The 24,094-nt window shown below is 35.4% G+C and overlaps 1 protein-coding gene across 2 annotated transcripts in view; it reads right to left on the reverse strand.

Annotated features, from left to right (window-relative positions):
- ZFYVE9 (zinc finger FYVE-type containing 9) overlaps positions 1-24,094 on the reverse strand; it is a 208,168-nt gene that overhangs the window by 19,580 nt on the left and 164,494 nt on the right. For both annotated transcript variants that reach the window (XM_081306404.1, XM_081306403.1), the window contains one exon: positions 18,567-18,671. In XM_081306404.1, coding sequence (XP_081162530.1) covers positions 18,567-18,671 — 105 coding nt within the window. The remainder of the gene's footprint in view (positions 1-18,566; positions 18,672-24,094) is intronic.

Here is a 24,094-nt window from a genome sequence, read left to right on the forward strand (position 1 = left end):
ATATAGGAAAGTTATGTCCAATTCATTCTACTGTCTTTCCTATTCTAATTTCATTTCACATGATAGTCTCCAGTTCCATCCATGTACCATCAAATGCTATCATATCTTTCTTCTTTATGGCTGAGTAATATTCCATTTTGTATATATACCACATTTCTCTATCCATTCATTTGTTGAAGGGTACCTAGGTGGGTTCCATAGCTTACCTATTGTGAATTGAGCTACTATAAATATTGATGTGGCCCTGCTGATGGACATTTTTAAAGTCATTTCCACTTTGACTATTATTACAATGAACATGTGTATAAATGCATTGGTTTGAGTACCTTATTTTCAATTTCTTTTTCCAGTGCTAGGTATTTAATCCAGGACTTCACATAATGCTAGACAAGAGATCTATCACCGAGCTATATCTCCAGTCCTTTGTTTTCAGTTCTTTGGGGTACATACTTGGGAGTAGAACTACATGGACATATGAGAATTCTGTTTAATTTTTTGAAAAGCTGCCAAACTTCATAGTAGACCAATATTTTACATTTCTACCAGCAAAGTATCAGAGTTCCAATTTCTCCACATCCTTACAAACACTTTGTGTGTATGTGTGTGGTACTGGGGATTGAACCCAGGGCCTTGTTGTGCATACTAGGCAAGCACTCTACCAACTGAGCCCTAGTGGAGCTGGGTGTGGTACCACATCTCTGTAATCTCAGCTACTTGGCAGGCTGAGGGCTGAGGCAGGAGGGCTGAAAGTTTGAGACTAGTCCCAGCAATTTAGTATGATCCTGTTTTGAAAAAATAAATACATAAAAATGCCTGGGGCCAGGGACAGTGGCACACACCTGTAATCCAAGCAGCCTGAGAGGCTGAGGCAGGAGAATCACCAGTTCAAAGCCAGCCTTAGCAACTTAGCAAGGCCCTAAGCAACTTAGTGAGACCCTATCTCTAAATAAAATACTAAAAAGGGCTGAGGATATTGTTCAGTGGTTAAATGCCCCGGTTTAATCCCCAGTACTAGGGAAAAAAAAATGTCTGGGGATGTAGGTCAGTGATAAAAGCATCTAGCTCAGCAATAAAGCATCTCTGAGTTTAATTCCCCATATTTGGGGGTGGGGGGATGGGGAAGAAAACACATTCAAAAAACAACAACAAAAATCCTAGTGGACCATGCATCCTATCTGATCATAATGGAATGAAACTGGAAATCAACGATAAAAGAAGGAAGGAAAAATCCTATATCACTTGAAGAATGAACAATATGTTACTGAATGATCAATGGGTTACAGAAGACATCAAGGAGGAAATTAAAAAAATTCTTAGAGATAAATGAAAACACAGACACAACATATCGGAATCTATGGGACACAATGAACGCAGTTCTAAGAGGAAAATTCATTGCTTGGAGTTCATTCCTTAAAAAAAGAAAAAAACCAACAAATAAATGATCTCACACTTCATCTCAAAACCCTAGAAAAAGAAGAGCAAAACAAAAATCCTAGCGGGTTTGAAATGTTTATCTCATTGTGATATCTTTTATCTTTGTGATACTGTGTCACTCTATCACTGAGCTACATCCCAGTTCTTTTATTTTTTATTTTGAGACAAAGATTTGCTAAGTTGTAAGACTGGCCTCAAACTTGCAATCCTCCTAAATTGCCTCTCAAGTTAATGGGATTACAAGGCATGTGCCACCAAGGTCTTGCTTATTACTATAACCTTTTAAAAAGTTTTAAAATAGAGAGTGTTAATCCTTCAATTTTATTCTTGTTTTTTAAGAATATTTTTGAATTGAGGGTCCCTTGCAATTCAGATAAAATTTTGAGTACTGGCTTTTCCATTTCTGCAAAAAAGGCTGTGGACATTTTGATACGGTTTACACTTAATCTGTGGATAGCTTTCAGTGGTATCTTATCAATAATAAGTCTTACCCATTAACCCAGGAAAGTTTCCATTTATTTAAGTATCCTTCAATTTCTCTCAGTAATGCTTTATAGCTTTTAGGGTATATTTACTTGTTTATATTTACTTGGGTATTTTATCAATATCAGTCTAAGTCATCACCATTTCCCAGCTTTCTTTATAACTTTCACAAAGTTAACATTTTAATTAATACCCTATCACCACAATAACTGACGCTGATAGGCTGACATTTATTAACATCACTATTCCAAAATACTTCTATCAGGATTTTTCAAAGGTTATTTTCAAATCATTCTTCTGCAAACAGTGTGAGTCAGCCAGAAGATTTCTGCTTAACAAGTCAACTGAGGAACTAATTTAGGCTCTCATTTACCATTTACATTTGTACCATATGAATGAAACAGAGATGATTACATGTAGTAATTTTAAAGAAGGTTATGTCCATCGCTTCTTCCAAATCATTAGACTAAAGTGGTTTCGAATTGTGTCCACATTAAGCAGACTAAGAAACCTTTTCAATTCAGAGATTCTGAATAAATTAGCTGGCCTTGAAGGAAATCATTTTCCTGAATTTCAATTTTGAGCCCAACAAGGTAAACTTTATTTTCCTTTGGAATTGAATGAACAAATGTTCTTGCTCTTAAAATAACACTCATATACAAGAGGTTCCCAGATATCCAACAGACATTTCTAACCATAAAATAAACTTATACTTGTCACATAATGATATAAATACTTGACTATCAAATTTAGTTGTGGTATTTCTCCACTCTATTAATTCAAATTCTATAATATGTCTTTTATTTATTCCTATTTTTACCATAGTTCAAGGCCTAATAACCTTTTTTTCTGGACATTAAATTATACCTGGTTTTCCTATAGTCTCCATTAATTTTGACTCAGTCCACAAATATTTCCATACTTACAAAAGCACAGTTCTAATATGTAACATCTTCTCCACCTGGTCACAAGTTTCCTATGCTCTAGCCCCAAGCCAGCTTTCTTCTTCTTCTTCTTCTTTTTTTTTTCCTGTGTGTGGGGGGCGCGGAGGGTACTGGGGATTGATCCCAGGGGTATTTTTCCACTAAACCACATCCCCAGCCCTTTTTATTTTTTTGAGACAGGGTCTCACTAAATTGCTGGCCTTGAACTTGTTATCCTCCTGCTTCAGCCTCCTGAGTCACTGGGATTAAGAGGCATGTACCATCATGCTTGGCTCAAACCAGCTTTTCTGTTTTGCTTCCTTTCCTAACTGTATCCTTATGTGTTCCTTCTATATGAACCTAGTTCACGATGCCTAATCATTTACCATGACTACGTCTTTGCGTTTACTATTATCGAGCCTCTCTTTTCTTCTCCCAAATCCAAGCACCTGAAACAGATGGCCCCAAAATTATGGCTTAGTAAAAATACCAATTCATGCAAGAAGCTTTCTAAAACCCCCCATCAGACACTACTACGACCACTCCCTTAAATGCCATAGCATATTCTGCATATTTTTATATGCCATCATCTACATTCTGTCTTGGATAATAATAAGTAGCAAGGACTTGAGCCAGATTGCCTGTAATTGAATCCTGGCTTTACTGATAACTAGCTAGCTGTGGGCCCTTGGGCAATTTACTTGACATCTGTGTCCCAGTTTCCTCCTTTGTAAAATGGGATAATAAAAGTAACTATTTCAGTAACAAGGTTTTGCAAGATGGCAGAATAGAGAAGGTCACTTTCCTGGCTAATCCCTGGTATAAAACCAAGAAAGCAGATAGGCAGCTAACAAGGTGGGTGAAAAGGGTGCAGGGGCTTTACTGGGATGTAATACTGGACATTCAAAGCAAATCAGGGACTCAGGAGGTGGGATATAATAGAATAAGAAAGAAATCCCCAGTGCCACTGCTGGAAGCACTGGCCAAAGTGGTTCCTATATGTGCTAAGTGAAGGGATAAGGGAATTAAAGGAACCCACACTTTTAGGAGGCCTGAGTCATGTCTGCAACTGAGAGATCAGAAATAAAAGATAGTGCCTGACTAAAATGAAAGGTGTGCTGCACAATATCTTTCTGCAGGGAAAGAAGCTGCACCTCTCCTGGCTGCCTGTGTAGGACACAGGAAGGAACCATTTTGCAGCTGTGGCATGAGGGACAGCAGCTGAGGTAGTCGATTTCCTGGCAAACCCAAATTTGGCCCAAAATACAGGCCTGGTAAGCCCACACTGCACAACATAGAGTGTGCCTAAGTGACCAGGAGAAAATGAAACATGGGGAGGAGTTTACACAGGGGAATACTGGTAATGGAAACCCACCAGGCTCCGCCCTTCCCCCCCACACATCATGCCACTTGCAGTACCTGCTGGGAAAGATGCAACTTGCCTGAAATTTGAAAAGGTGGGAGAGACTGAATTTAGAGATTGAACCCAAGAGACCAAAAAACGTGAGATCCGAAGGTAATGAAGGGGACTAGGAATTGGCTCCTCTAATACATGAGTGGAATCCAGGGGAGATCCCTGAGGTACAGTCTTCCAGTATGGACTGGCAACTGCTGGGCCCTGGAGGCTCACTGATTTAAAATCTTCAGACCCATCACCATCCAACAGAAGCTGGACCTATCTATGCGGCTCCAAGATTTCTATCTACAGGATATCCTCTCACATTCCAGCAACCCAACCTGATAGTAGACCAGGCATCACACTCCAGACAACCCCACCTAACATTGCTTAAAAGAGAAGCTGAGAATCTTCTGAAATCCAACAGACACAATTCTTTAACATTTCATCAAGATTTTTTTTAATTTTAATTTTTTTTTCCTTTTCACCATTTAATTGTGATGTGAATAGTTCATGGACTCTTATACGTATTCATACTTGTTGTTTGTGTATCAACAGGTATTTTTTCTCACTTCTAGCATTTTTGAAGCCAGTTAGTTTTCATGGATGAGTATTTTGAGGACTAGGATATTCAATTATTATATTTTGGTTTTGTTTTATATTCTTTTGTTCTTATTTTTTTTTAATCCTTAATTTTATTTATTTATTTTTCTTATGTGGTGCTGAGGATCAAATCCAGGGCCTCGATCATGCTGGACGAGAGTGCTCTACTACTGAGCCACAACCCCAGCACCTCTTTTTTACTTCTATTTTCTCTCTTCCTCCCTCATATTCATCAACATCATTTCTATTCTCTCCCTATCCACCACTCAAAATTGTAAATCTTTTTGCAAACTTACTGTTATTGCTGTGAGCAATAATTGATTACATATTTTATTATTGTGACAATTAACATTTTAGATATCATAGCAGGAACTATTTGGTTAATGCTGTAGACTGTTTGCATTGATTATTGTTATTATTTGTCTCCCCCTAAACAGTGAGGTACTACAAATTTTCAGGGACACTATAAGTCCACAGGGCAGAAACTCTGCTGCCTCAGATCCATACTGTTAGATGGACAAACATACTGGAGATACACAAACAACATGAAAAAGCAAGGGAACAAATTTCCCCCAAAAAAACAAGGTACTTCAATAACAATCCACTGACCTCACAGTAGAAGAAATGTCAGAGAAGGAGAATATTCATACTTAAACTCATCTATGAGATAAAGGACAATATAAGGAGTGAAATCAGAGAGACTCCTAAAGCACAAGAAGTAAAATCAAGAATCAGTAAATGGAATGGTATCAAACTAAAAAGCTTCACAGCAAAGGAAACAATCAAGAACATGAACAGAGAGCCTACAGAATGGGAGAAAATATTGCCACCTACACCTCACAGAGAGCATTAATCTCCAGGACATACAAAGAACTCAAAAAACTTAACACTAAAAAACAAATAACCCAGTCAATATATAAGCAAAGGAACTGAACAGGCACTACTTCACAGAAGAATAAATATGAATGGTCGAAAAAAAAATGAAGAAATATCTCTAGCCATTAGAGAAATGCAAATAAAAACTACACTGAGATCTTATCTCATTCCAGTCAGAATGGCAATTATCAAGAATTCAAGTAATGCTCAGTTCAGTGGCGCACGCCTATAATGCCAGAGGCTTGGGAGGCTGAGGCAGAAGGATCTCAAGTTCAAAGTCAGGCTAAGCAACAGCGAGGCGGAGGCGCTAAGCAACTTAGTGAGACCCTAGATAAAATACAAAACAGGGCTGACGATGTGGCTCAGTGGTTGAGTGCCCGAGTTCAATCCCCAGTACCCCACTCAAAAAACAAAAAAAAACATGGCATATTACCTCCTATCTCAACATTATTTTCCAAAGCACCTTTTGACCAACTCTTTTCATTTCCTTCTTCTCTAAAAGAAATGTATTCCTTGAAGGCCGAAAACCAAGCATTCCTCAAACAGATTTTAGCACCGTCTGTTCTGACTAATGCTACAACAAACCTTTGAAAATTATGCTTTTGTAATTTCACACTCCTCTGAAGAATATGTGTAGTCTTGAATTAAAATAAACCAAAACTCCTATTTTAGAATCAGAGTGGGAATCTTAAGAGGCCATTCAGTCCAACTTTCAGCCTAAATTATAAAATATGGAGGAATGTACAAATATATGATTTCACAGATTCTTGGATTATATCACACTAACACAAACTTCTTTACTCCTGTATTTTGGTTTTGAGCAAAGGATTAAAAAAACTTTGCTTCATTTTATGAGAGTTTTAAAGGTTAACTATTTGGCTATATTTCCTCACTGACCTAATAAAAGTTTAAGTGTCTACAAATTTGGTAAGGGAAGAAGTGTTTTTCAGAGTTATATTTAACATAATAAACAAAACAAACATATTTAAGTGTAAATTTGATGAATTTTGATATGTATATTGGAGTGAAATTATGAAAAGTATTTATGCAACAATCTTCATGAGAAATACTGATGTGTAGTTTTCCAATTTTCTATTATCTTTTCCTGGTTTTGTTATTATTAACTGTTAAGTCTGGACTCAAAAGAATGACTCCTCTTCTATTTTCTGGACATGGTTATACAGAAACATTGTTTTTTCTTCCTTCATTGTTTGGTAAAAGTAACCAATGAAACCAACTCAATGTGGACTTTATTTTGAGGAAAGGTTCTTTAAATACTTACAATTATTTGAATACATATAGGGCTATTCAGGTTATCTATTTCTTCTTTTGACAGGTTAATGTGCAAGGAATTTGTCCATTTTGTCTAAGTTGAACATATACTGGTATAAACATGTTCATAATGTACCTTTATTGTTCCTTTACTTTCCTCTAGGACCTGTCATGATAGTCACCTCTCTCATGTTCCAAAGGCAATTGTGTTTTCTCTACCTAATCAATTGGATTAGAGGTTTATCAGTGTTATTGATCTTCTCCAAGAACCACCTTTTAGCTTCATTTATTTTCTTTGTTGTTTTTCTGTCTTCTATTTTACGAATTGCTGGTCTTTATTATTTTCTTTCTTTGTCTCTACTTTGTATTCTATTTGCTCATCTTTTTCTGATTCTTTAATGTAGAAAACTAACCATTAATTTGAAATGCCTTTTCATAATATGAATGTTTAGTGCTGTAAATTTATCTCTAATCACTACTTTAGCTATGCCCAGCCAATTTTGATATTTCATGTTTCCATTTTCATCGGTTCAAAGTATTTTGAGGGCTATAGGTGTAACAGCTCAGTGACGGAATGCTGGCCTAGCATGCATGGGGCCCTGGTTGAATCTCCAGGACTACAAAATAATAACCCAACAACAACAACTTCCTTTTGACTACTTTGATCCATGGATTATTGAGAAATATGCATTTTGTTTCTAAATTTGTGGATTCTTTAGGGATCATTCTAGTATTAACTTCTAATTTAATTCCACGTGGTCCCAGATCACACACTGTATCTAATATCAACTTCTTATTTAATGCCACATGGTCCCAGATCACACATTGTATAGTATGGACCATTTAAAATTTATTGAGCAGGTGCAGCGGCACACACCTATAATCCCAGCACTTGGGAGGCTGAGGCAAGAGGATTGTGAGTTCAAAGCCAGCCTCAGCAAAAGCGAGGCGCTAAGCAACTCAGTGAGACCCTGTTTCTAAATAAAATACAGAGGGCTGGGGATGTGGCTCAGTGGCCAAGTACCTCTGAGATCAATCTCTGGTACCAAATAAACAAACAAACAAATAATAAAATTTAACAAGACTTCTTTTACATCAAAGACTATGCACATGCACTGGAAAAAATGTTACTCTGATGTTGTTGGGTAGAGTATTCTATAAAAGTCTATGAAGTCAAATTGGTTGACTATGTTGTTCAGTTTTCTATATCCTTGCTGGTTTTTGTCTATCAGTTGAGATGTTATTAAAATATACGAATACATTCATTTATCCTTGTAGTTCCATCAGTTCTTACTTGAAGCTCTGTTATTGGATGTATAAATGTTCAGAATTGTTACATCCTCTTGACTGTCACTTTATAATTATAGAATACATCTCTGTAATCTCTGGTAATATTGTTTGTTCTGAAATACACTTGGATATTCTTTCTTTTGATTAGTGTTACTACGTTTTTTCTTATATTTTCCCATTCCCTTTCAAACGATTTGTCATTATATTTTAAGTGGTTTTCTTTTTTTATTTATTTTTTTATTGTTGGTCGTTCAAAACATTACATAGTTCTTAATATATCATATTTCACAATTTGATTCAAGTGGGTTATGAACTCCCATTTTTACCCCGTATACAAATTGCTGTATCACATCAGTTACACTTCCATTGATTTACATATTGCCATTCTAGTGTCTGATGTATTCTGCTGTCTATCCTATTCTCTACTATCCCCCCTCCCCTTCCCTCCCCTCCCCTCCTCTCTTCTCTCTCTACCCCCTCTACTGTAAATCATTTCTTCCACTTGTATTATTCTTCTCTTACCCCTCATTTCCTCTTATATGTAATTTAGTATAACCCTGAGGATCACCTTCCATTTCCATGCAATTTCCCTTCTCTCTCCCTTTCCCTCCCACCTCTCATCCCTGTTTAATGTTAATCTTCTTCTCAAGCTCTTCGTCCCTACCCTGTCCTTGGTTACTCCCCTTATATCAAAGAAGTCATTTGGCATTTGTTTTTTAAGGATTGGCTAGCTTCGCTTAGCATAATCTGCTCTAATGCCATCCATTTCCCTCCAAATTCTATGATTTTGTCATTTCTTAATGCAGAGTAATACTGCATTGTGTATAAATGCCACATTTTTTTTTTTATCCATTCATCTATTGAAGGGCATCTAGGTTGGTTCCACAATCTTGCTATCGTGAATTGTGCTGCTATGAACATCGATGTAGCAGTGTCCCTGTAGCATGCTCTTATTAGGTCTTTAGGGAATAGACCAAGAAGGGGAATAGCTGGGTCAAATGGTGGTTCCATTCCCAGCTTTCCAAGAAATCTCCATACTGCTTTCCAAATTGGCTGCACCAATTTGCAGTCCCACCAACAATGAACAAGTGTACCCTTTTCCCCACATCCTCTCCAGCACTTGTTGTTGTTTGACTTCATAATGGCTGCCAATCTTACTGGAGTGAGATGGTATCTTAGGGTGGTTTTGATTTGCATTTCTCTGACTGCTAGCGATGGTGAGCATTTTTTCATCTACTTATTGATTGATTGTATGTCCTCCTCTGAGAAGTGTCTGTTCTTAAGTGGTTTTCTTGTATACAACTTACAGCTAAGTCTTGTTTGTTTATCCAACCCAATAACCTCTGCATTTTATTTTATTTTATTTTTTTAAAGAGAGAGTGAGAGAGGAGAGAGAGAGAGAGAGAGAGAGAGAGAGAATTTTTTTTAATATTTATTTTTTTAGTTCTCGGCGGACACAACATCTTTGTTGGTATGTGGTGCTGAGGATCGAACCCGGGCCGCACGCATGCCAGGCGAGCGCGCCACCGCTTGAGCCACATCCCCAGCCCCTGCATTTTAAATTAAGGTATTTAGACCATTTATACTTGAGTGATTATTAATATGATTGGATTTAAATCTACCATCTTTCTAGTTAATTAATTCTTGAGGTACTGGGAATTAAATCATACATGCTAGGCAAGTACTCATCACAAAGCTTTCTCCTACCCACAGCTACTCTATTATGTTTTTGTCACGTCTCTTTTTTTCAACATTCTTTTATGTTGCCAATTTATTTTATTTTTTTTAATTTTTTTTAAACAGAGAGAGAGAGAGAGAGAGAGAGAGAGAGAGAGAAGAGAATTTTATTTTTTTAATATTTATTTTTTAGTTCTCGGCGGACACAACATCTTTGTTGGTATGTGGTGCTGAGGATCGAACCTGGGCCGCATGCACTCCAGGCAAGCACGCTACCAGTTGAGCCACATCCCCAGCCCACCAATTTATTTTCTTTATTAGATTACTTGCTATACCTATTTTTTTTTTAGTGGTTACTTTAACTTATAAATATACTTTGAAGTAATATTATATCACACCCCATCATATGCTTCCACTTTCCCTTTCTTAGTCTTTGTTTTATTGTCCTATATTTTGTTTCTACATGTTATTAATTCCATAATACATTATTATTTAATACATTATATATATATATACACATATATATATATTTAAACAGTTCTATTTTAAGATTTTATATTTACCAACACACCTACCATTTCTGTTGCTTTTCATTCCTTTGTGTAGATCAAATTTTTCACTATTTGATACTCTTCCCGAGTAACAACATTTAATATTTCTTATGTGATAGGTCTATTGATAATAAATTCTTTTAGGCATTATGTACCTGAAAAAACATTTTGCCTTCACTTTTGAAACATTTTCACTTGGTATAAAATACAGATTGAAGGTTTTTTGTTTGCTTGCTTTTCTCAGTCAAGAATTTGCTAAACTGGACTGGGGATATAGTTCAGTTGGTAGCATGCTTGCCTCGAGTTTAATCCCCAGCTAAACTACCTTTTTGTTTTTCCTTTTTCCTTCTTCTTCTTCTTCTTCTTCTTTTTTTTTTTTTTTTTAAATACTGCAGATTGAACTCAGGGGCACTTAACCACTAAGCCAAATTCCCTGTCCTTTTTTGATAGTTTATTTATACAACACTGAGTTGCTTAGAGCCTTGCTAAATTGCTGAGGTTGGCTTTGAACTCACAACCCTTATGCCAATATTCCAAGGTAGGTTTATCTAACTGCTAAAGAATGGTAACTGTACCTCAAAAAAAGCTAAGCACATGTTCTATTATTTTCTGATGTTCTGGAAAAACAAACAAGCAAACAAACTCATGGAATGTCACAGGTAAAGGCTTTCTTCACATAGGTCATGTGCTTTAGGCTCCCATGACGCTGGGAGGACAGGCATGTACCACCATGACCATCTTGCTGCATTGTCTTGTGGCTTGTACTGTTTTCATGAGAAAGTCTGCTGTCATTCTTTCATTTGTTCCTTAATATAAAATGTAAATGTTCCCCATTACCTCCTTTTAAGATTCTTCATCTCTGCTTTAAGCAATTTGGTCATGGTGATTATGAAGTTCCTTACTGTATATTTCATCTCTTTTTTTGCAACTTGAGTTTTTCAGTTTGTTGGATCTAAGGTTTTACAGTACTCATTAAATTTGGGAATTTTCCAACCATATTTCTTCAAATATTCTTTCTATTCACCACTTCTCCTCTCCTTTGGATATTTTAGAAGTAGGCTGCCTAAGGTTACCCACAGCTCAATGATGCTGTTCATTTAATTTTTCAGGCTTTTCTCTTTGTATTTCATTTTGGATAATTTCTATTCCTATGTTTCCAAGTTCACTACTTTTTTCTTCAGCATTGTCTAATCTGCCTTTATCTCATTCAGGGTATTTTTCATCCCATCATCATTTTCCTTTCTTGAAGTCTGATCTGGATCTTTTCAATATCTTCCATTGTTCTCCTAACAGGAGAACCTGAAACCTTCTTTCGTTCTTTCAAAGCTTTTTTTAGCTTGTTAAACTGAATCAGGGCACCTGAATTTATGGATAATTAAGATCACTAGGGATATTCTGTTCCCTAGTGAAGAAACTTTTAAAAGAAACCTTTTCACTTTGGCTGATAAGAATGCAAACTATTCCCGGTCTCATAAGAATTGTTCTACCCATTCCTTTTCACTGCATTCTTCATGTAATGTACTGATCAGTAAGTTAGAAGCTAAAGACTCAACAAAATCCCCTTAAAGATCTCCTGAGTTCTTTTATTTCTTGTATCTGCCTTGCAAATTCTAATCATCATAGCTTCCCATTTTTCAACTCTGTCTCCCAAACTCAGGGAGACGTACAATCTCTTTGGGGTCTGCCAACCTATCTGATGACCTAAAAACTGCAAGGAGAAAGTTAAGGTAACCATAGGATTCACCTCCTCTGCACCATTGTCTATGGTGTTGGATTTTCCTTAGTTTGTCTTGATGTTTAGTTATTTATGGTAGATTGATATGTTAGTTGACTAGCACTGCTGTAGTAAAATACCACAAATTTGTGGCTTTAAACAACAGAAATGTGTTATATCACAGTTATCAAGGCTAGAAGTCCAAAATCAAAGTTTTCAGAGATGGTTCCATCTGAGTGCTATAAGGGAAGGATTTGTCCTAGGTCTTTCTTCATGGCTTAAAGATGGCCATCTTCTCTGTAAGTCTTTTCACATCCTTTTCCTTCACTGTGTGCCTATATCCATATTTTCTTCTTATCACAATGCCAGTCATATTGGATTAGGGCCCAGATTAATCACTTCCTTTAAAATTTATTACCTTGTTAAAAACTTTATTTCCAAATAAGGTCACATTCTGAAATCATGGGGGTTAGGACATGAACAATATGAACTATGGAGGGACACAATTCAACCCATTATAGTCTCTGTTATTCCAGCATGACCAGAAGTAAAAACTGACAAACTATATTTAAATAGTAGAACCATAAATACCTGATAACCATTCATACCTTTGATTTCCCTTAAGCACACTCACTCTTATAATACAGCATGAGCCCTACAGACACCATGAAATTTCTGCCAATGAAGTTGTTATAAAACATACTGGCTGTTGTCATCAAGACGGCCTCTAAGCCAGGATAACTCCTGCAAATGCCTGATATGAACCTCATCTCCTTCCATTTTAGCAATCATTTCAGGGTGGGTAAAGGTCTAAAAACATGTTCCCAGGCTAACATGCACGAGGCCTTGAGTTTGATGGCCAGCACCACAAAACAAAATAAAACTTCCCAATTGGCTATATCAAATGCTGCATAGACCATTGCAAGGGCTTTCCTAGAAGACAAACACCAGATATCACACTGCTGGCAAGATATGATTCATGTTCTATATCCTAATGAGAACCCTGGGGCCAAGTATGACCCCATGATATGATTGTATAATAGGGTCTACACAGATTTACAATAGATGCTGCATCATTCCTTAACAGTCTTCTATTCTTCACATTAAATGCCTATAGTTAACATTAATATTTTCTTTTTCTAAAATGGTTTCCAAAGTCTTCACCACTCTGACTGCTTTTCTGTAGATTTACTTATCAGCTTCATACTTCTTAAAGAAATATAGCATATTAGGAAGTTATTTAAACCCTATAAGACTATGTAAATGAGAATTTTGTAAAACAAGTTCAATAAAAGTTAATCAAATAAACAATTAATCTGAATGATGATAATGACAACAACAGTAACAGTATATTATTCATGAATACCTATGGTTACCAGAAACCAACTAGTTATTTGACACACCTGATTTAAATGTCACATTAACCTTATAAGGTAGGCATACTCATTTTCCAGAACAGAAGTTAATCCATCAAGGTAATTAGTAATTAGAGTTAATTATTTTTAATTATTAACAGAGTTAGTAATTAAAAATCAACCCAAGGTTTATTTGACTCCAAAGTCTGACTTTTTTCCCACTATGACTTATTGCTTTCCTGATCTTAACAAATATTAAAAAACAGTTGTGAGTTGGGGGTATAGTTCAGAGGTACAGCATGTTATCATGTGTGAGGTTCTGGATTCAATCCCAACACCAAAAAAATAAAAAATAAACAAAATCCAGTCATATATTAGGAAATGCCCCATATGTCATTCTAGTTTAATTGTTCTATCGGACTTCCATATTTAAGTAGACATACTGGATATGCTAGTGATCTAGCAATATACAAAAGTTAACTGAGGATTATTTTTTTATAGTAGAGTTTGGACAATTTTAATAGCCCAAATGTACTCTCCAAAAGAAAATACTATAATTACTTAACTTTACCATCCCTTACAGATTGGTAATTGTTAAACTGATGTTTATACTATTGTGATTAACTGTAGGGACACTAGAATCAGACTGTCTGGGTTTGATTCTAGCTCTACCACTTGCTAGCTATGTGAATGCATTACAAGTTACTTAAAGTACCGTATCTTAATTTTCTCATTTCACTGAGTCAGTGTAAAACAATTGTTTGCTTAGAATAGTGCCCAATACAAAACAAAGAACACTTATTTATCATTAATTCAATTAGGTTAGTCAATACAATAATAAAAATCTCACTATGAGAATATGAATAGGGTTGCCTAAGCCATCAGGAATATTAATGGCCTTACCAAAGAAGCTTAGAGATTTTATATGTAATGCCTATTTTATTTATTAAAATTACACACTGTCAGAAGAACCATCCTTTTTTAGCTTTCTAAGCTTTACATCTTTCCATTCTCTCCACCTATATTTTCCATATTACTACCCAAAACTCAGGTTGCTAAAACTCTGCTTTCACTGTCACTGTTTAAGAATCTGTAAAAGCTCTTTACAAACCATCATATGAAATTCTAATTTCCTTGGCCTGTTTTTTTTAAATTCTCTGAAAAGCAAGCAGTCTCTTGCATAATTTCATTTCCCACTAATCCTCCAGTCTACTTTAGCCTCCTCTTTTAATACTGGGAAGTTTATTATTTTCTACTTTCTTACAAGACATGCCCATTCCTGGTGCTTCCTTGCCTTCATTTAGGCTGATATCAATCCCTCTTTCACTTAAGATATTTTCCACCCTTCTCTTCCTAGCACCTAAACAGCATTCGTTATCCATAGACTCTGTCATTCATTTAGTTATTTGATGAACATCTACAAGCTTTTCCTACATGAATTGTGGTGTTCTAGATATAAAGGATTCAGGACCATTAAAAATTTAAGGACATTTCTTCTTTCTCTGAATCTTTAAGGAATATTTCTTGCAAGATATTCCTCATATTCTGTTTCATGTTCTCATTCAACATGTATTTCTTACACACCTACTCTGTACTAGGGAGCCTGCTAATGATACCAGTGGTAAATAAGACAGACATAGTACCTCATGGAACTATAAAGAGAAACAGTCATCAAGGAATTACAAATGTACTATTACCAACAGTAAGTGTAGAATTCTAGAAATGGATATAATAGGAGCGTTACCATAGTTAGGAGTTAAATGAAGAACTATCAGAGAAAATGACACTTAAGCTGACAACTGAATAACGAGTGGGGGTTAGGCAGGTAAGAGAAGTATGTGTCAACAAGGAAGCAGCTTGTACAAAAGCCATGAAGCAAAAGCTAGTATACATAGGCAAAGCAAAATAAAAAACAACTATGGAAAATAAGAAAAATGTATGAGAAGTAGAATATTGTGGTGATTAAGAGAAATAACGTACAGATGCTCCTCAACTCAGGAGGGGGTTACATTAGATAAACCCATTATAAGTTGAATATATCATTAAGTAAAAAATGCATTTAATATACTTAACTTACAAAATATCAAAGCTTAGCCCAGCCTACCTTAAACTTCTCAGAGTACTTGTATTAGCCTATGGTTGAGCATAATCATCTAATACAAAGCCTATCTTATAATAAAGTATGGATTATCTCATATATATATATTTATTGGGAATACCTGTATCCAGAAAATGCTGGCAACACAAGACACTACAGAGCTTTGGTTGCTTACCTCATGATCTAGGAGTCTGACTGGGGGGTTTGGCTCACTACCACTGCCCCTCACTGAGAGAATACACTGCAATTCCAAACCCAGGAAAAGATCAAAATTCACAGTACAGTTTCTACTGAATGCATATCACTTTGGTACCGCTGTAGTGTCAAAAAATTCTAAGTTGAACCATTATAAGTTGGGAACAATCTGCATAAGAAAATTACTTTTTCAACTATAAAGTGGAATTACTGGACATACATAAGTCAACTGTCCAAGATTATAAAAGATAAACCTATGTTGAGATGAAATGAAAACTGAATGGGAAGGGAAATCAGTCTGCTAAATCAGGCAAGAAAAATAATCAATTAAATTAACTGAAAATGAAATATAAGAAATGATAACTGATATAGTTATTACTTTGGAAAAAGGATTCTTGAACCAGCATACCAAAACTGAAACTGCAGAGTTCAGATAAAACAGTAAGATGAAGGACAGCCATTGTGATAAACATGTTCAGTTGGGACTAAAAAAAAAAATCTAGGAGCCTCATTGCTTTTCAATTTCTAAACATATAGTACCACCTTGCAAACATCAAGGACAGCAAAGAATACTATTCACTTGGGGATGACATCCTATCATCCTACTATTAGTAAGCTCCCAGAGGATATAGGCATAATTCTTGCTCATCTTTGCATTCCATATCACAAAATATATTTCATCAGTGTTTGTGAAACAGATGATAAAACTTCAAATGTGAGAAATAAAACAAGTTTTCAAAGCACAGTCTCCTTTTACACTCTTTAGGCACAAATTGTTCATAAATAATTCCCTTTAAAGATTTGACTCTACGGGCTGGGGCTGGGGCTCAGTGGCTAAGCGTTCACCTCACATGCATGAGGCACTGAGTTTGAGCCCCAGCAACACATACAAAAATAAATAAAACAAAGATGTTTGACTCTACACAGTCTATTCTATTATTCTTCAATATTCTAAGGTAGGATTATCTAACTGCTTAAGAATGGTAACTGTACCTCAGAAAAAGTTAAGCACATGCTCTATTATTTTCTGATGTTCTGAAAAAATAAACAAGCAAACACACACATGAAATGTCACAGGTAAAGGCTTTCTTCACATAGGTCCTTTTAATAGTAATGCTGATCCCTGAGCTCACAAGCCAGGAAGACATGTGTGACTTTAAGTATATATCAAGTACAAAGTGTTTACTGGATATATGAATGATTACAAGCCTGAATGAAGAAGGAAAATAGGAAAGAAAAAGAGGGAGGAAATTATAATACACTATAACATCTAAGAAATAGTAGAAGAAGGGGCTACTGATGTAGCTCAGTGGTATAGTCTTGTCTAGCATGTGTGAGGCTCTGGTTTTGTAATCCCACCATAGCAAATAATAATGATGATAATAAATAATAATAAAACTTTAAGAACTAGTAGTAGAAGAAGTGATTGGGAAGTTATCACTCTGCCTAATGAAAGAATAAACATGAAAAAAATAAAAAATAAAAAATAAATAAAAAAGAATAAACATGAACCACTGTTATATCAAACTATTAAAATTTTTCTTTAAAATAATAACCCAGTGGTTGGGCTAGGAGTGAAGTTCAGTGGTAAAGTGCTTGCTCAGTTTGTACAAGACCCTGGGTTTAAACCCTAACACCAAACAAAACAACACAGCAACCCCAGTGGCATTTAAGAACTGATTTAAATTTTTTTATTTAATTCAAAAAATACTTCACAAGCAATGACAACTTTGTATAAATCTGCTAATGTGTGTATAGTACATACAATATTATTTTGTTTATTTTTTGGTACTGGTGATTAACCCCAAGGTTGCCTTACCATACAGCTGCATGCCTAGTCCTTTGTACTTTTTATTTTGAGACAGGGACTCACTAAATTTCTGAGGCAGGCCTCAAACTTCTGATTCTCCTGCTTCAGCTTCTAAGTCATTGGGATTATAGGCCTTCCTGGCCAATATGATTTTAGTTACAAAATATAGCTTAATTCATTAAAAGGTATTTTGGGACTTAACATTGAGCTGCGCTTGAACATTAAGGACAGTAAAAAAAATAACGGCCAGGTGCAGTGGTGCCTGCCTATAATCCCAGTGGATCAGAAGGCTGAGCCAGGAGGATGACAAGTTCAAAGCCAGCCTCAACAACTGAGACCCTGACTCAAAATAAAAAATAAAAAGGTTTGGGGATGTGGCTCAGTGGTTAAGTTACCCTGGGTTCAATTCCTGGTACCAATAAATAAATAAATAAATAAATAAATAAATAAATAAATAAATAAATAAATAAATAAAATTTAAAACACACACACACACACACACGCAGTTAAAAGGGGAACATGAAAAAAAATCCCACCACTAAAACTTCAGACATACAGTGAATTTTATGATTTTTAATCAAAATGCAAATCTGTTATTATCATAGCATGAATTAAAAGGTCAAAAGACATAACTAAAAAAGTTATACCACCTTTCTGTAATGAAATTCCACAATTGAGCTAAGTCACACAATATTATTAACTGATTTCATTGTCAATTAAAAGTAAAATTTAGGGGTTAGGGTTGTGGCTCAGTGGTAGAGCATTTGCCTAGCATTGTGAGGTACTGGGTTTGATTCTCAGCACCACATATAAATAAATGAATAAAATAAAGGTCCATCAACATCTAAATAAAATTAAGAAAAAAATTTACCTTTATGATAAATCTTACCTCATTGTATCTGTTGCTGGGAATTTTGATGCTTGTTTTCCGAACTTCCATATCCACCACCAAACCTTGAACTACTGGCAAAGTATATTGGTAATTTCTAAAGTCCTGGGCAAAAGAAGATTAAAGTAAAATAAAAAATTCATCAATAGTAGGATTTGATTTACAATAATAAAGTTAGCATGAATAGAAGGAATGTCAGAAAGATCCTATTTATTGGTCTGGGGTTGTGGCTCAGTGTTAGAGCACTCCCCTAGAATGCATGAGCCACTGGGTTTAATCCTCAGCACCACATAAAATTAAGGATATTGTGTCTACCTAAAAAATAAATGCTTTTTTTAAAAAGATCCTATTTATTTAAATAAATAAATGTATAAGGAAAGCCCTACTGGATGTATTCTAGCTCTCTAATTAGACTGTAAATTCTTATAAGGAAGTAAACCAAATAATTTCCTATACCCCTTATATACAACATTAAACAAATACTTGAATGCTTACTCTGCTTTATGATCATTTATCATTTTCTATATTTACCTGTTAAAGATCAGTCTCCTCTCTTTAAGGTAATCTCCAAAAGGGCAGTGAATCTCACTTATTTTGTTCTCACTAGATCCCTAATGCCAGAAGCACCTTAGATACTCAATGAGTATTTGTAAGGAAACATGCACATATATACACCCCCATCCCATGTGGCTGAAGCAAAATGAACAAACATGGTAGGAGTCAAGGCCAAAGTGATAGTACACTGCTAGGTTTCATAGGTTCTTATAGGTGATCACAAAGACTTTTGACTTTGCCTTAAGGAAGTTTTGACCTGTTTTAACAGATCTGACTTTTATATAAAGAATAAGTGGTGAGGGGTGGGGTTGTGGCTCAGCGGTAGAGCGCTCGCCTAGCATGTGCAAGACACTGGGTCCGATCCTAAGCACCAAATAAAAATAAATAAGCAAAATAAAGGTATTGTGTACAACTAAAAAAGAAAAGAATAGGTGGTGAGTGCCTGACGTGGTGGCACATGCCTGTAATCCCAGCAGCTTGGGAGGCTGAGACAGGAGAATTTAGAATTCAAAGCCAGCCTCAGCAATGGTAAGATGCTAAGCAACTCAGTGAGACCCTGGTGCTAAATAAAATACAAAATAGGGCTGGGGATGTGACTCAGTGGTCGAGTGCCTGAGTTCAATCCCCAGTATCACCCCCCACTCCCACCCCCCAAAAAAAACAGGTGGTGAGTTAGCAAGTGTAAAAGAAAAGCAATGAGATAAACACAATAAAACATCTGGGTAAGAAATAGTGAAAACTTAAACCAGTATGTTAATAGTTCAAATAGTGGTGATAAATTGTTAGATTCTAGATAAAGTCTGAAGGGAAAACCAACAATATTTGCCACTGGATTGGCTGTAGAATGTGAAAAAGGACAAGAGTTTTAAAATAATTCTAAATTTCATGGCTAGGGCTACTAGGAGAATAGAATTGCCCTTTTTTTTTTTGAAATGTAGAATATAATGGGGAAGGGAGAGTGTTTCTAAGTAACTTTACTGTATTGCTTACAACAGAGATAAAGAACATCGATAGGAACACAAAAATATCCAACACCTACAAGGTAAAATTATAATGTCTGCATTCAGTGAAAAATACCAAGCAAAGAATCAGAAAAACAAATCAAAATCACAAAGCAATGCAAAACAAAATATTCCATGGAAACTAAGCTAGAACTGATACAAGATGTTAGAATTACCAATCAAGACATTATAAAAGTTATTTTAATTGTATTCTAAGTGTTTAAAGAGCTAGGTAGAGGCATAAAAGACAAAGTCACCCATGTGAAACTTCTGGAGATAAATTTAACAATGAGGAGGTCCACCTCGCTGACCTACACAGGAAAGCATTCCCTCTAAAAACTGGAACAAGAGAGGGATGCCCTCTTTCACCACTACTATATAACATAGTTCTTGAAACTCTAGCCAGAGCAATTAGATGAAAGAAATTAAAGGGATACGGATAGGTAAAGAAGAATTCAAATTACCACTATTTGCTGACAATATAATTTTATACCTAGAAGACCCAAAAAATTCCACCAGAAAACTTCTAGAACTAGTATATAAATTCAGCAAAGTAGCAGGATACAAAATCAACACCCATAAATCAAAGGCGTTTTGTATCTCAGTGACAAATTCTCTGAAAGGGAAATGAGGAAAACTACCCATTTACAATAGCCTCAAAAAAAAAAATAAAATACTTGGGAATCAACTTAACAAAAGAGGTAAAAGATCTCTACAATAAAAACTACAGAATGTTAAAGAAAGAAATTAAAGAAGACCTTTAGAAGATGGAAAGATCTACCTGTTCTTGGATAGGCAGAGTTAATACTGACAAAAAGATTGTACTACCAAAAGCACTATACAGATTTAATGCAATTCCCATCAAAATCCCAATGACATTCCTCATAGAAATAGAAAAAGCAATCATGAAATTCATCTGGAAAAAATAAGAGACCCAGAATAGCTAAAGCAATCCTTAGCAAGAAGAGTGAAACAGGTGGCATCACTGTACCAGACCTTAAACTATACTACAGAGCAATAATAACAAAACAACATGGTATTGGCACCAAAATAGACTTGTATACAGAATAGAGGACACAGAGACTAACCCACATAATTACAGTTATCTATATTAGACAAAGATGCCAAAAATGTACATTAGAGAAAATATAGCCTCTTCAACAAGTGGAGGGAAAACTGGAAATCCATATGTAACAAAATAAAATTAAACTCCTATCTCTCACCATGCACAAAACTCAACTCAATAGTGGATCAAGGACCTACGAATTAAACCAGAGACACTGTGTCTATTTGAAGAAAAAGTAGGCCCAAATCCCCATCATGTTGGATTAGGACCCAACTTCCTTAATAAGGCTCCTATAATATAAGGATTAATATCAAAATCAATACATGGGATGGATTCAAACTAAAAAGCTTCTTCTCAGCAAAAGAAACAATCAGAGAGGTGAACAGAGAGCCTACAATTTGGGAACAAATTTTTACCATACACACATCGGATAGAGTACTAATTTCGAGGATATATAAAAAAAAAAACTCAAAAATCTTAACACCAAAAAAGCAAATAGCCCAATCAATAGATGGGCCAAAGAACTGAATAGACACTTCTCAGAAGAAGATATTCAATCAATCAACAAATATATGAAAAAAATGTTCAACATCTCTAGGAATTAGAGAAATGCAAATCAAAACTACTCTAAGATCTCATCTCATTCCAGTCAGAATGGCAGCTATTATGAATAGAAACAACAATAAGTATTGGCGAGGATATGGGGAAAAGGCACACTCATATATTGCTGGTGGGACTGCAAAATGGTGCAGCCAATATGGAAAAAAGTACAGAGATTCCTTGGAAAATTGGGAATGGAAACACCATTTGACCCAGCTACCCCCTACTCCTCCGTCTATACCCAAAGGACTTAAAAACAGCATACCACAGGGACACAGCCACAAGTTTACAGCAGCACAATTCACAATAGCTAAACTGCGTAACCAACCTAGATGCCCTTCAGTAGATGAATGGATAAAGAAAATGTGGTATATATACACAATGGAATATTATTCAGCATTAAAAAGGAATTAAAATGATGGCATTTGCAGGTAAATGGATGAAGTTGGAGAATTCAATGCTAAGTAAAGTTAGCCAAACCCCAAAAAACAAATGCCAAATGTTTTCTCTGATTTAAAGAGGCTGATTCATAATGTAAGTGGTAGGGATGGGCATGGAAGGATTAGATGAACTCTAGATAGGGCAAAGAGGAAAGGGAAAGGGAAGGGAGGAGTTGGGTGGGAGCATATGGGTAGGAAAGACAGTGGAATGAGATGGACATCATTACCCTAAGTACATGTATGAAGACATGAATGGTGTGACTCTACTTTGTGTACAACCAGAGATATGAAAAATTATGCTCTACATGTGTAATATGAATTAAAATGCATTCTGCTGTCATATGTAACAAATTAAAATAAAAATTAAAAAAGATATAAAGATCATTGTTTGCATTTTTGTTCAGGATGCTAAACAGCACTGAAAACTGATAACAAATCAAGTCAGGTTAATTTACAATCTCAAGGCTAACTGATATTACTTTAAACAGATGATCAACCATCTAAATTACTACAGCAGAGGTTTATTTTCCAGCTTATATTTTGTGGTCTTTGAAATATCAAATATGCACTCCCACTGAGAGACAAATGTTGATATACAGAATCAAGGCTGTCATTAACATGGACTGAAAGCAAATCTTACAAGGATTCATTACAAATTTAATCCTTCCTAAAATTCTGATTAAATAGGGCACTGACAGGTTGCTTGATTCTGGCAGATTTGGTTATTGATTATTGACCTAAGAATTGCAGCTTCTGAATGTTTGAGCTTGAAATTTGGGGTTTCCAAGTTTGTAGCTTCCAAATACAGGAATTCATTTCTCATGTGCTTTATTCAAATCAATGTTGTTTACTCACTTCTAACCCAATACAGGCTGAGAACTGTCACCTAAAACACTGTGTTCCTTTTTATTAAAGAGCAAAAACCACAAGGATGCTTAAAAAAAAATAACAATGAGTTTTCTTTTTTTAATGGATGGAATTAAAGGCAGCTTAAATACTGAAAAATAAAAGTTCAAATTTAGTGAACTTAAAGGCCTTAGAATAAAAACTATCCTAAATGAAACAGAGAGAAAAAAAGAGTATAAAATAAATAATTATTCATCAGTGAAACAAATTCATGAACCTAATGTATATGTAATTGAAGTCCCTGAAGGAGAGACAGGGTAAACAGAAAAAATATTTGATAAAAAACACGAGCCCACAAATCCAAGAAGTTCAATGAATCCCAAATATAAGAAACATGAAGAAAACTATACTATGGTACATTATAATCAAATTTCTCCAAATCAGTGATAAAAAGAAAAATTTTAAAGGAGACAAAGAAGAAAATAATGTTTTACAGAGAAGAACAAACACAGAGGGAAAAACAATTCTCATCTGAACTAGAAGATAGTAGAGGAACATCTTTAAAATATTCAAACAACACTGCCAAAGTAGAATTTTGCATCTGGCACAAGTATCTTTTTTTAAAATATTTTTTTAGTTGTAGATGGACACAATATATTTATTTTATTTATTTATTTTTATGTGGTGCTGAGGATTGAACCCAGGGCCTCATGCATATGAGGCAAGTGCTCCACCACTGAACCACAACCGCAGCCCGCAAAAATATCTTTTAAATATGAAGAAGAAATAAAATTGCTAGAAATACACAAGCTGAAAGAATTCATCACCAGAAAGCCTATGCTACAATAAATGTCACAGGATATTATTCAGGCAGAAGGAAATGACACTAGATGGAAATACAGAGTTGCACAAAGGAACAAAGAGCACCGGATGTGACAACTTAGAGTTTAAATTAATGTTCAAATCTCTTCAAAAGATAACTGGAACAAGTATAGGCATGACAGAGTAAGGACATCACCA

Source organism: Spermophilus citellus (genome assembly GCF_964194105.1).
Source record: "Spermophilus citellus genome assembly, chromosome: 9".
Lineage (NCBI taxonomy): Eukaryota > Metazoa > Chordata > Mammalia > Rodentia > Sciuridae > Spermophilus > Spermophilus citellus.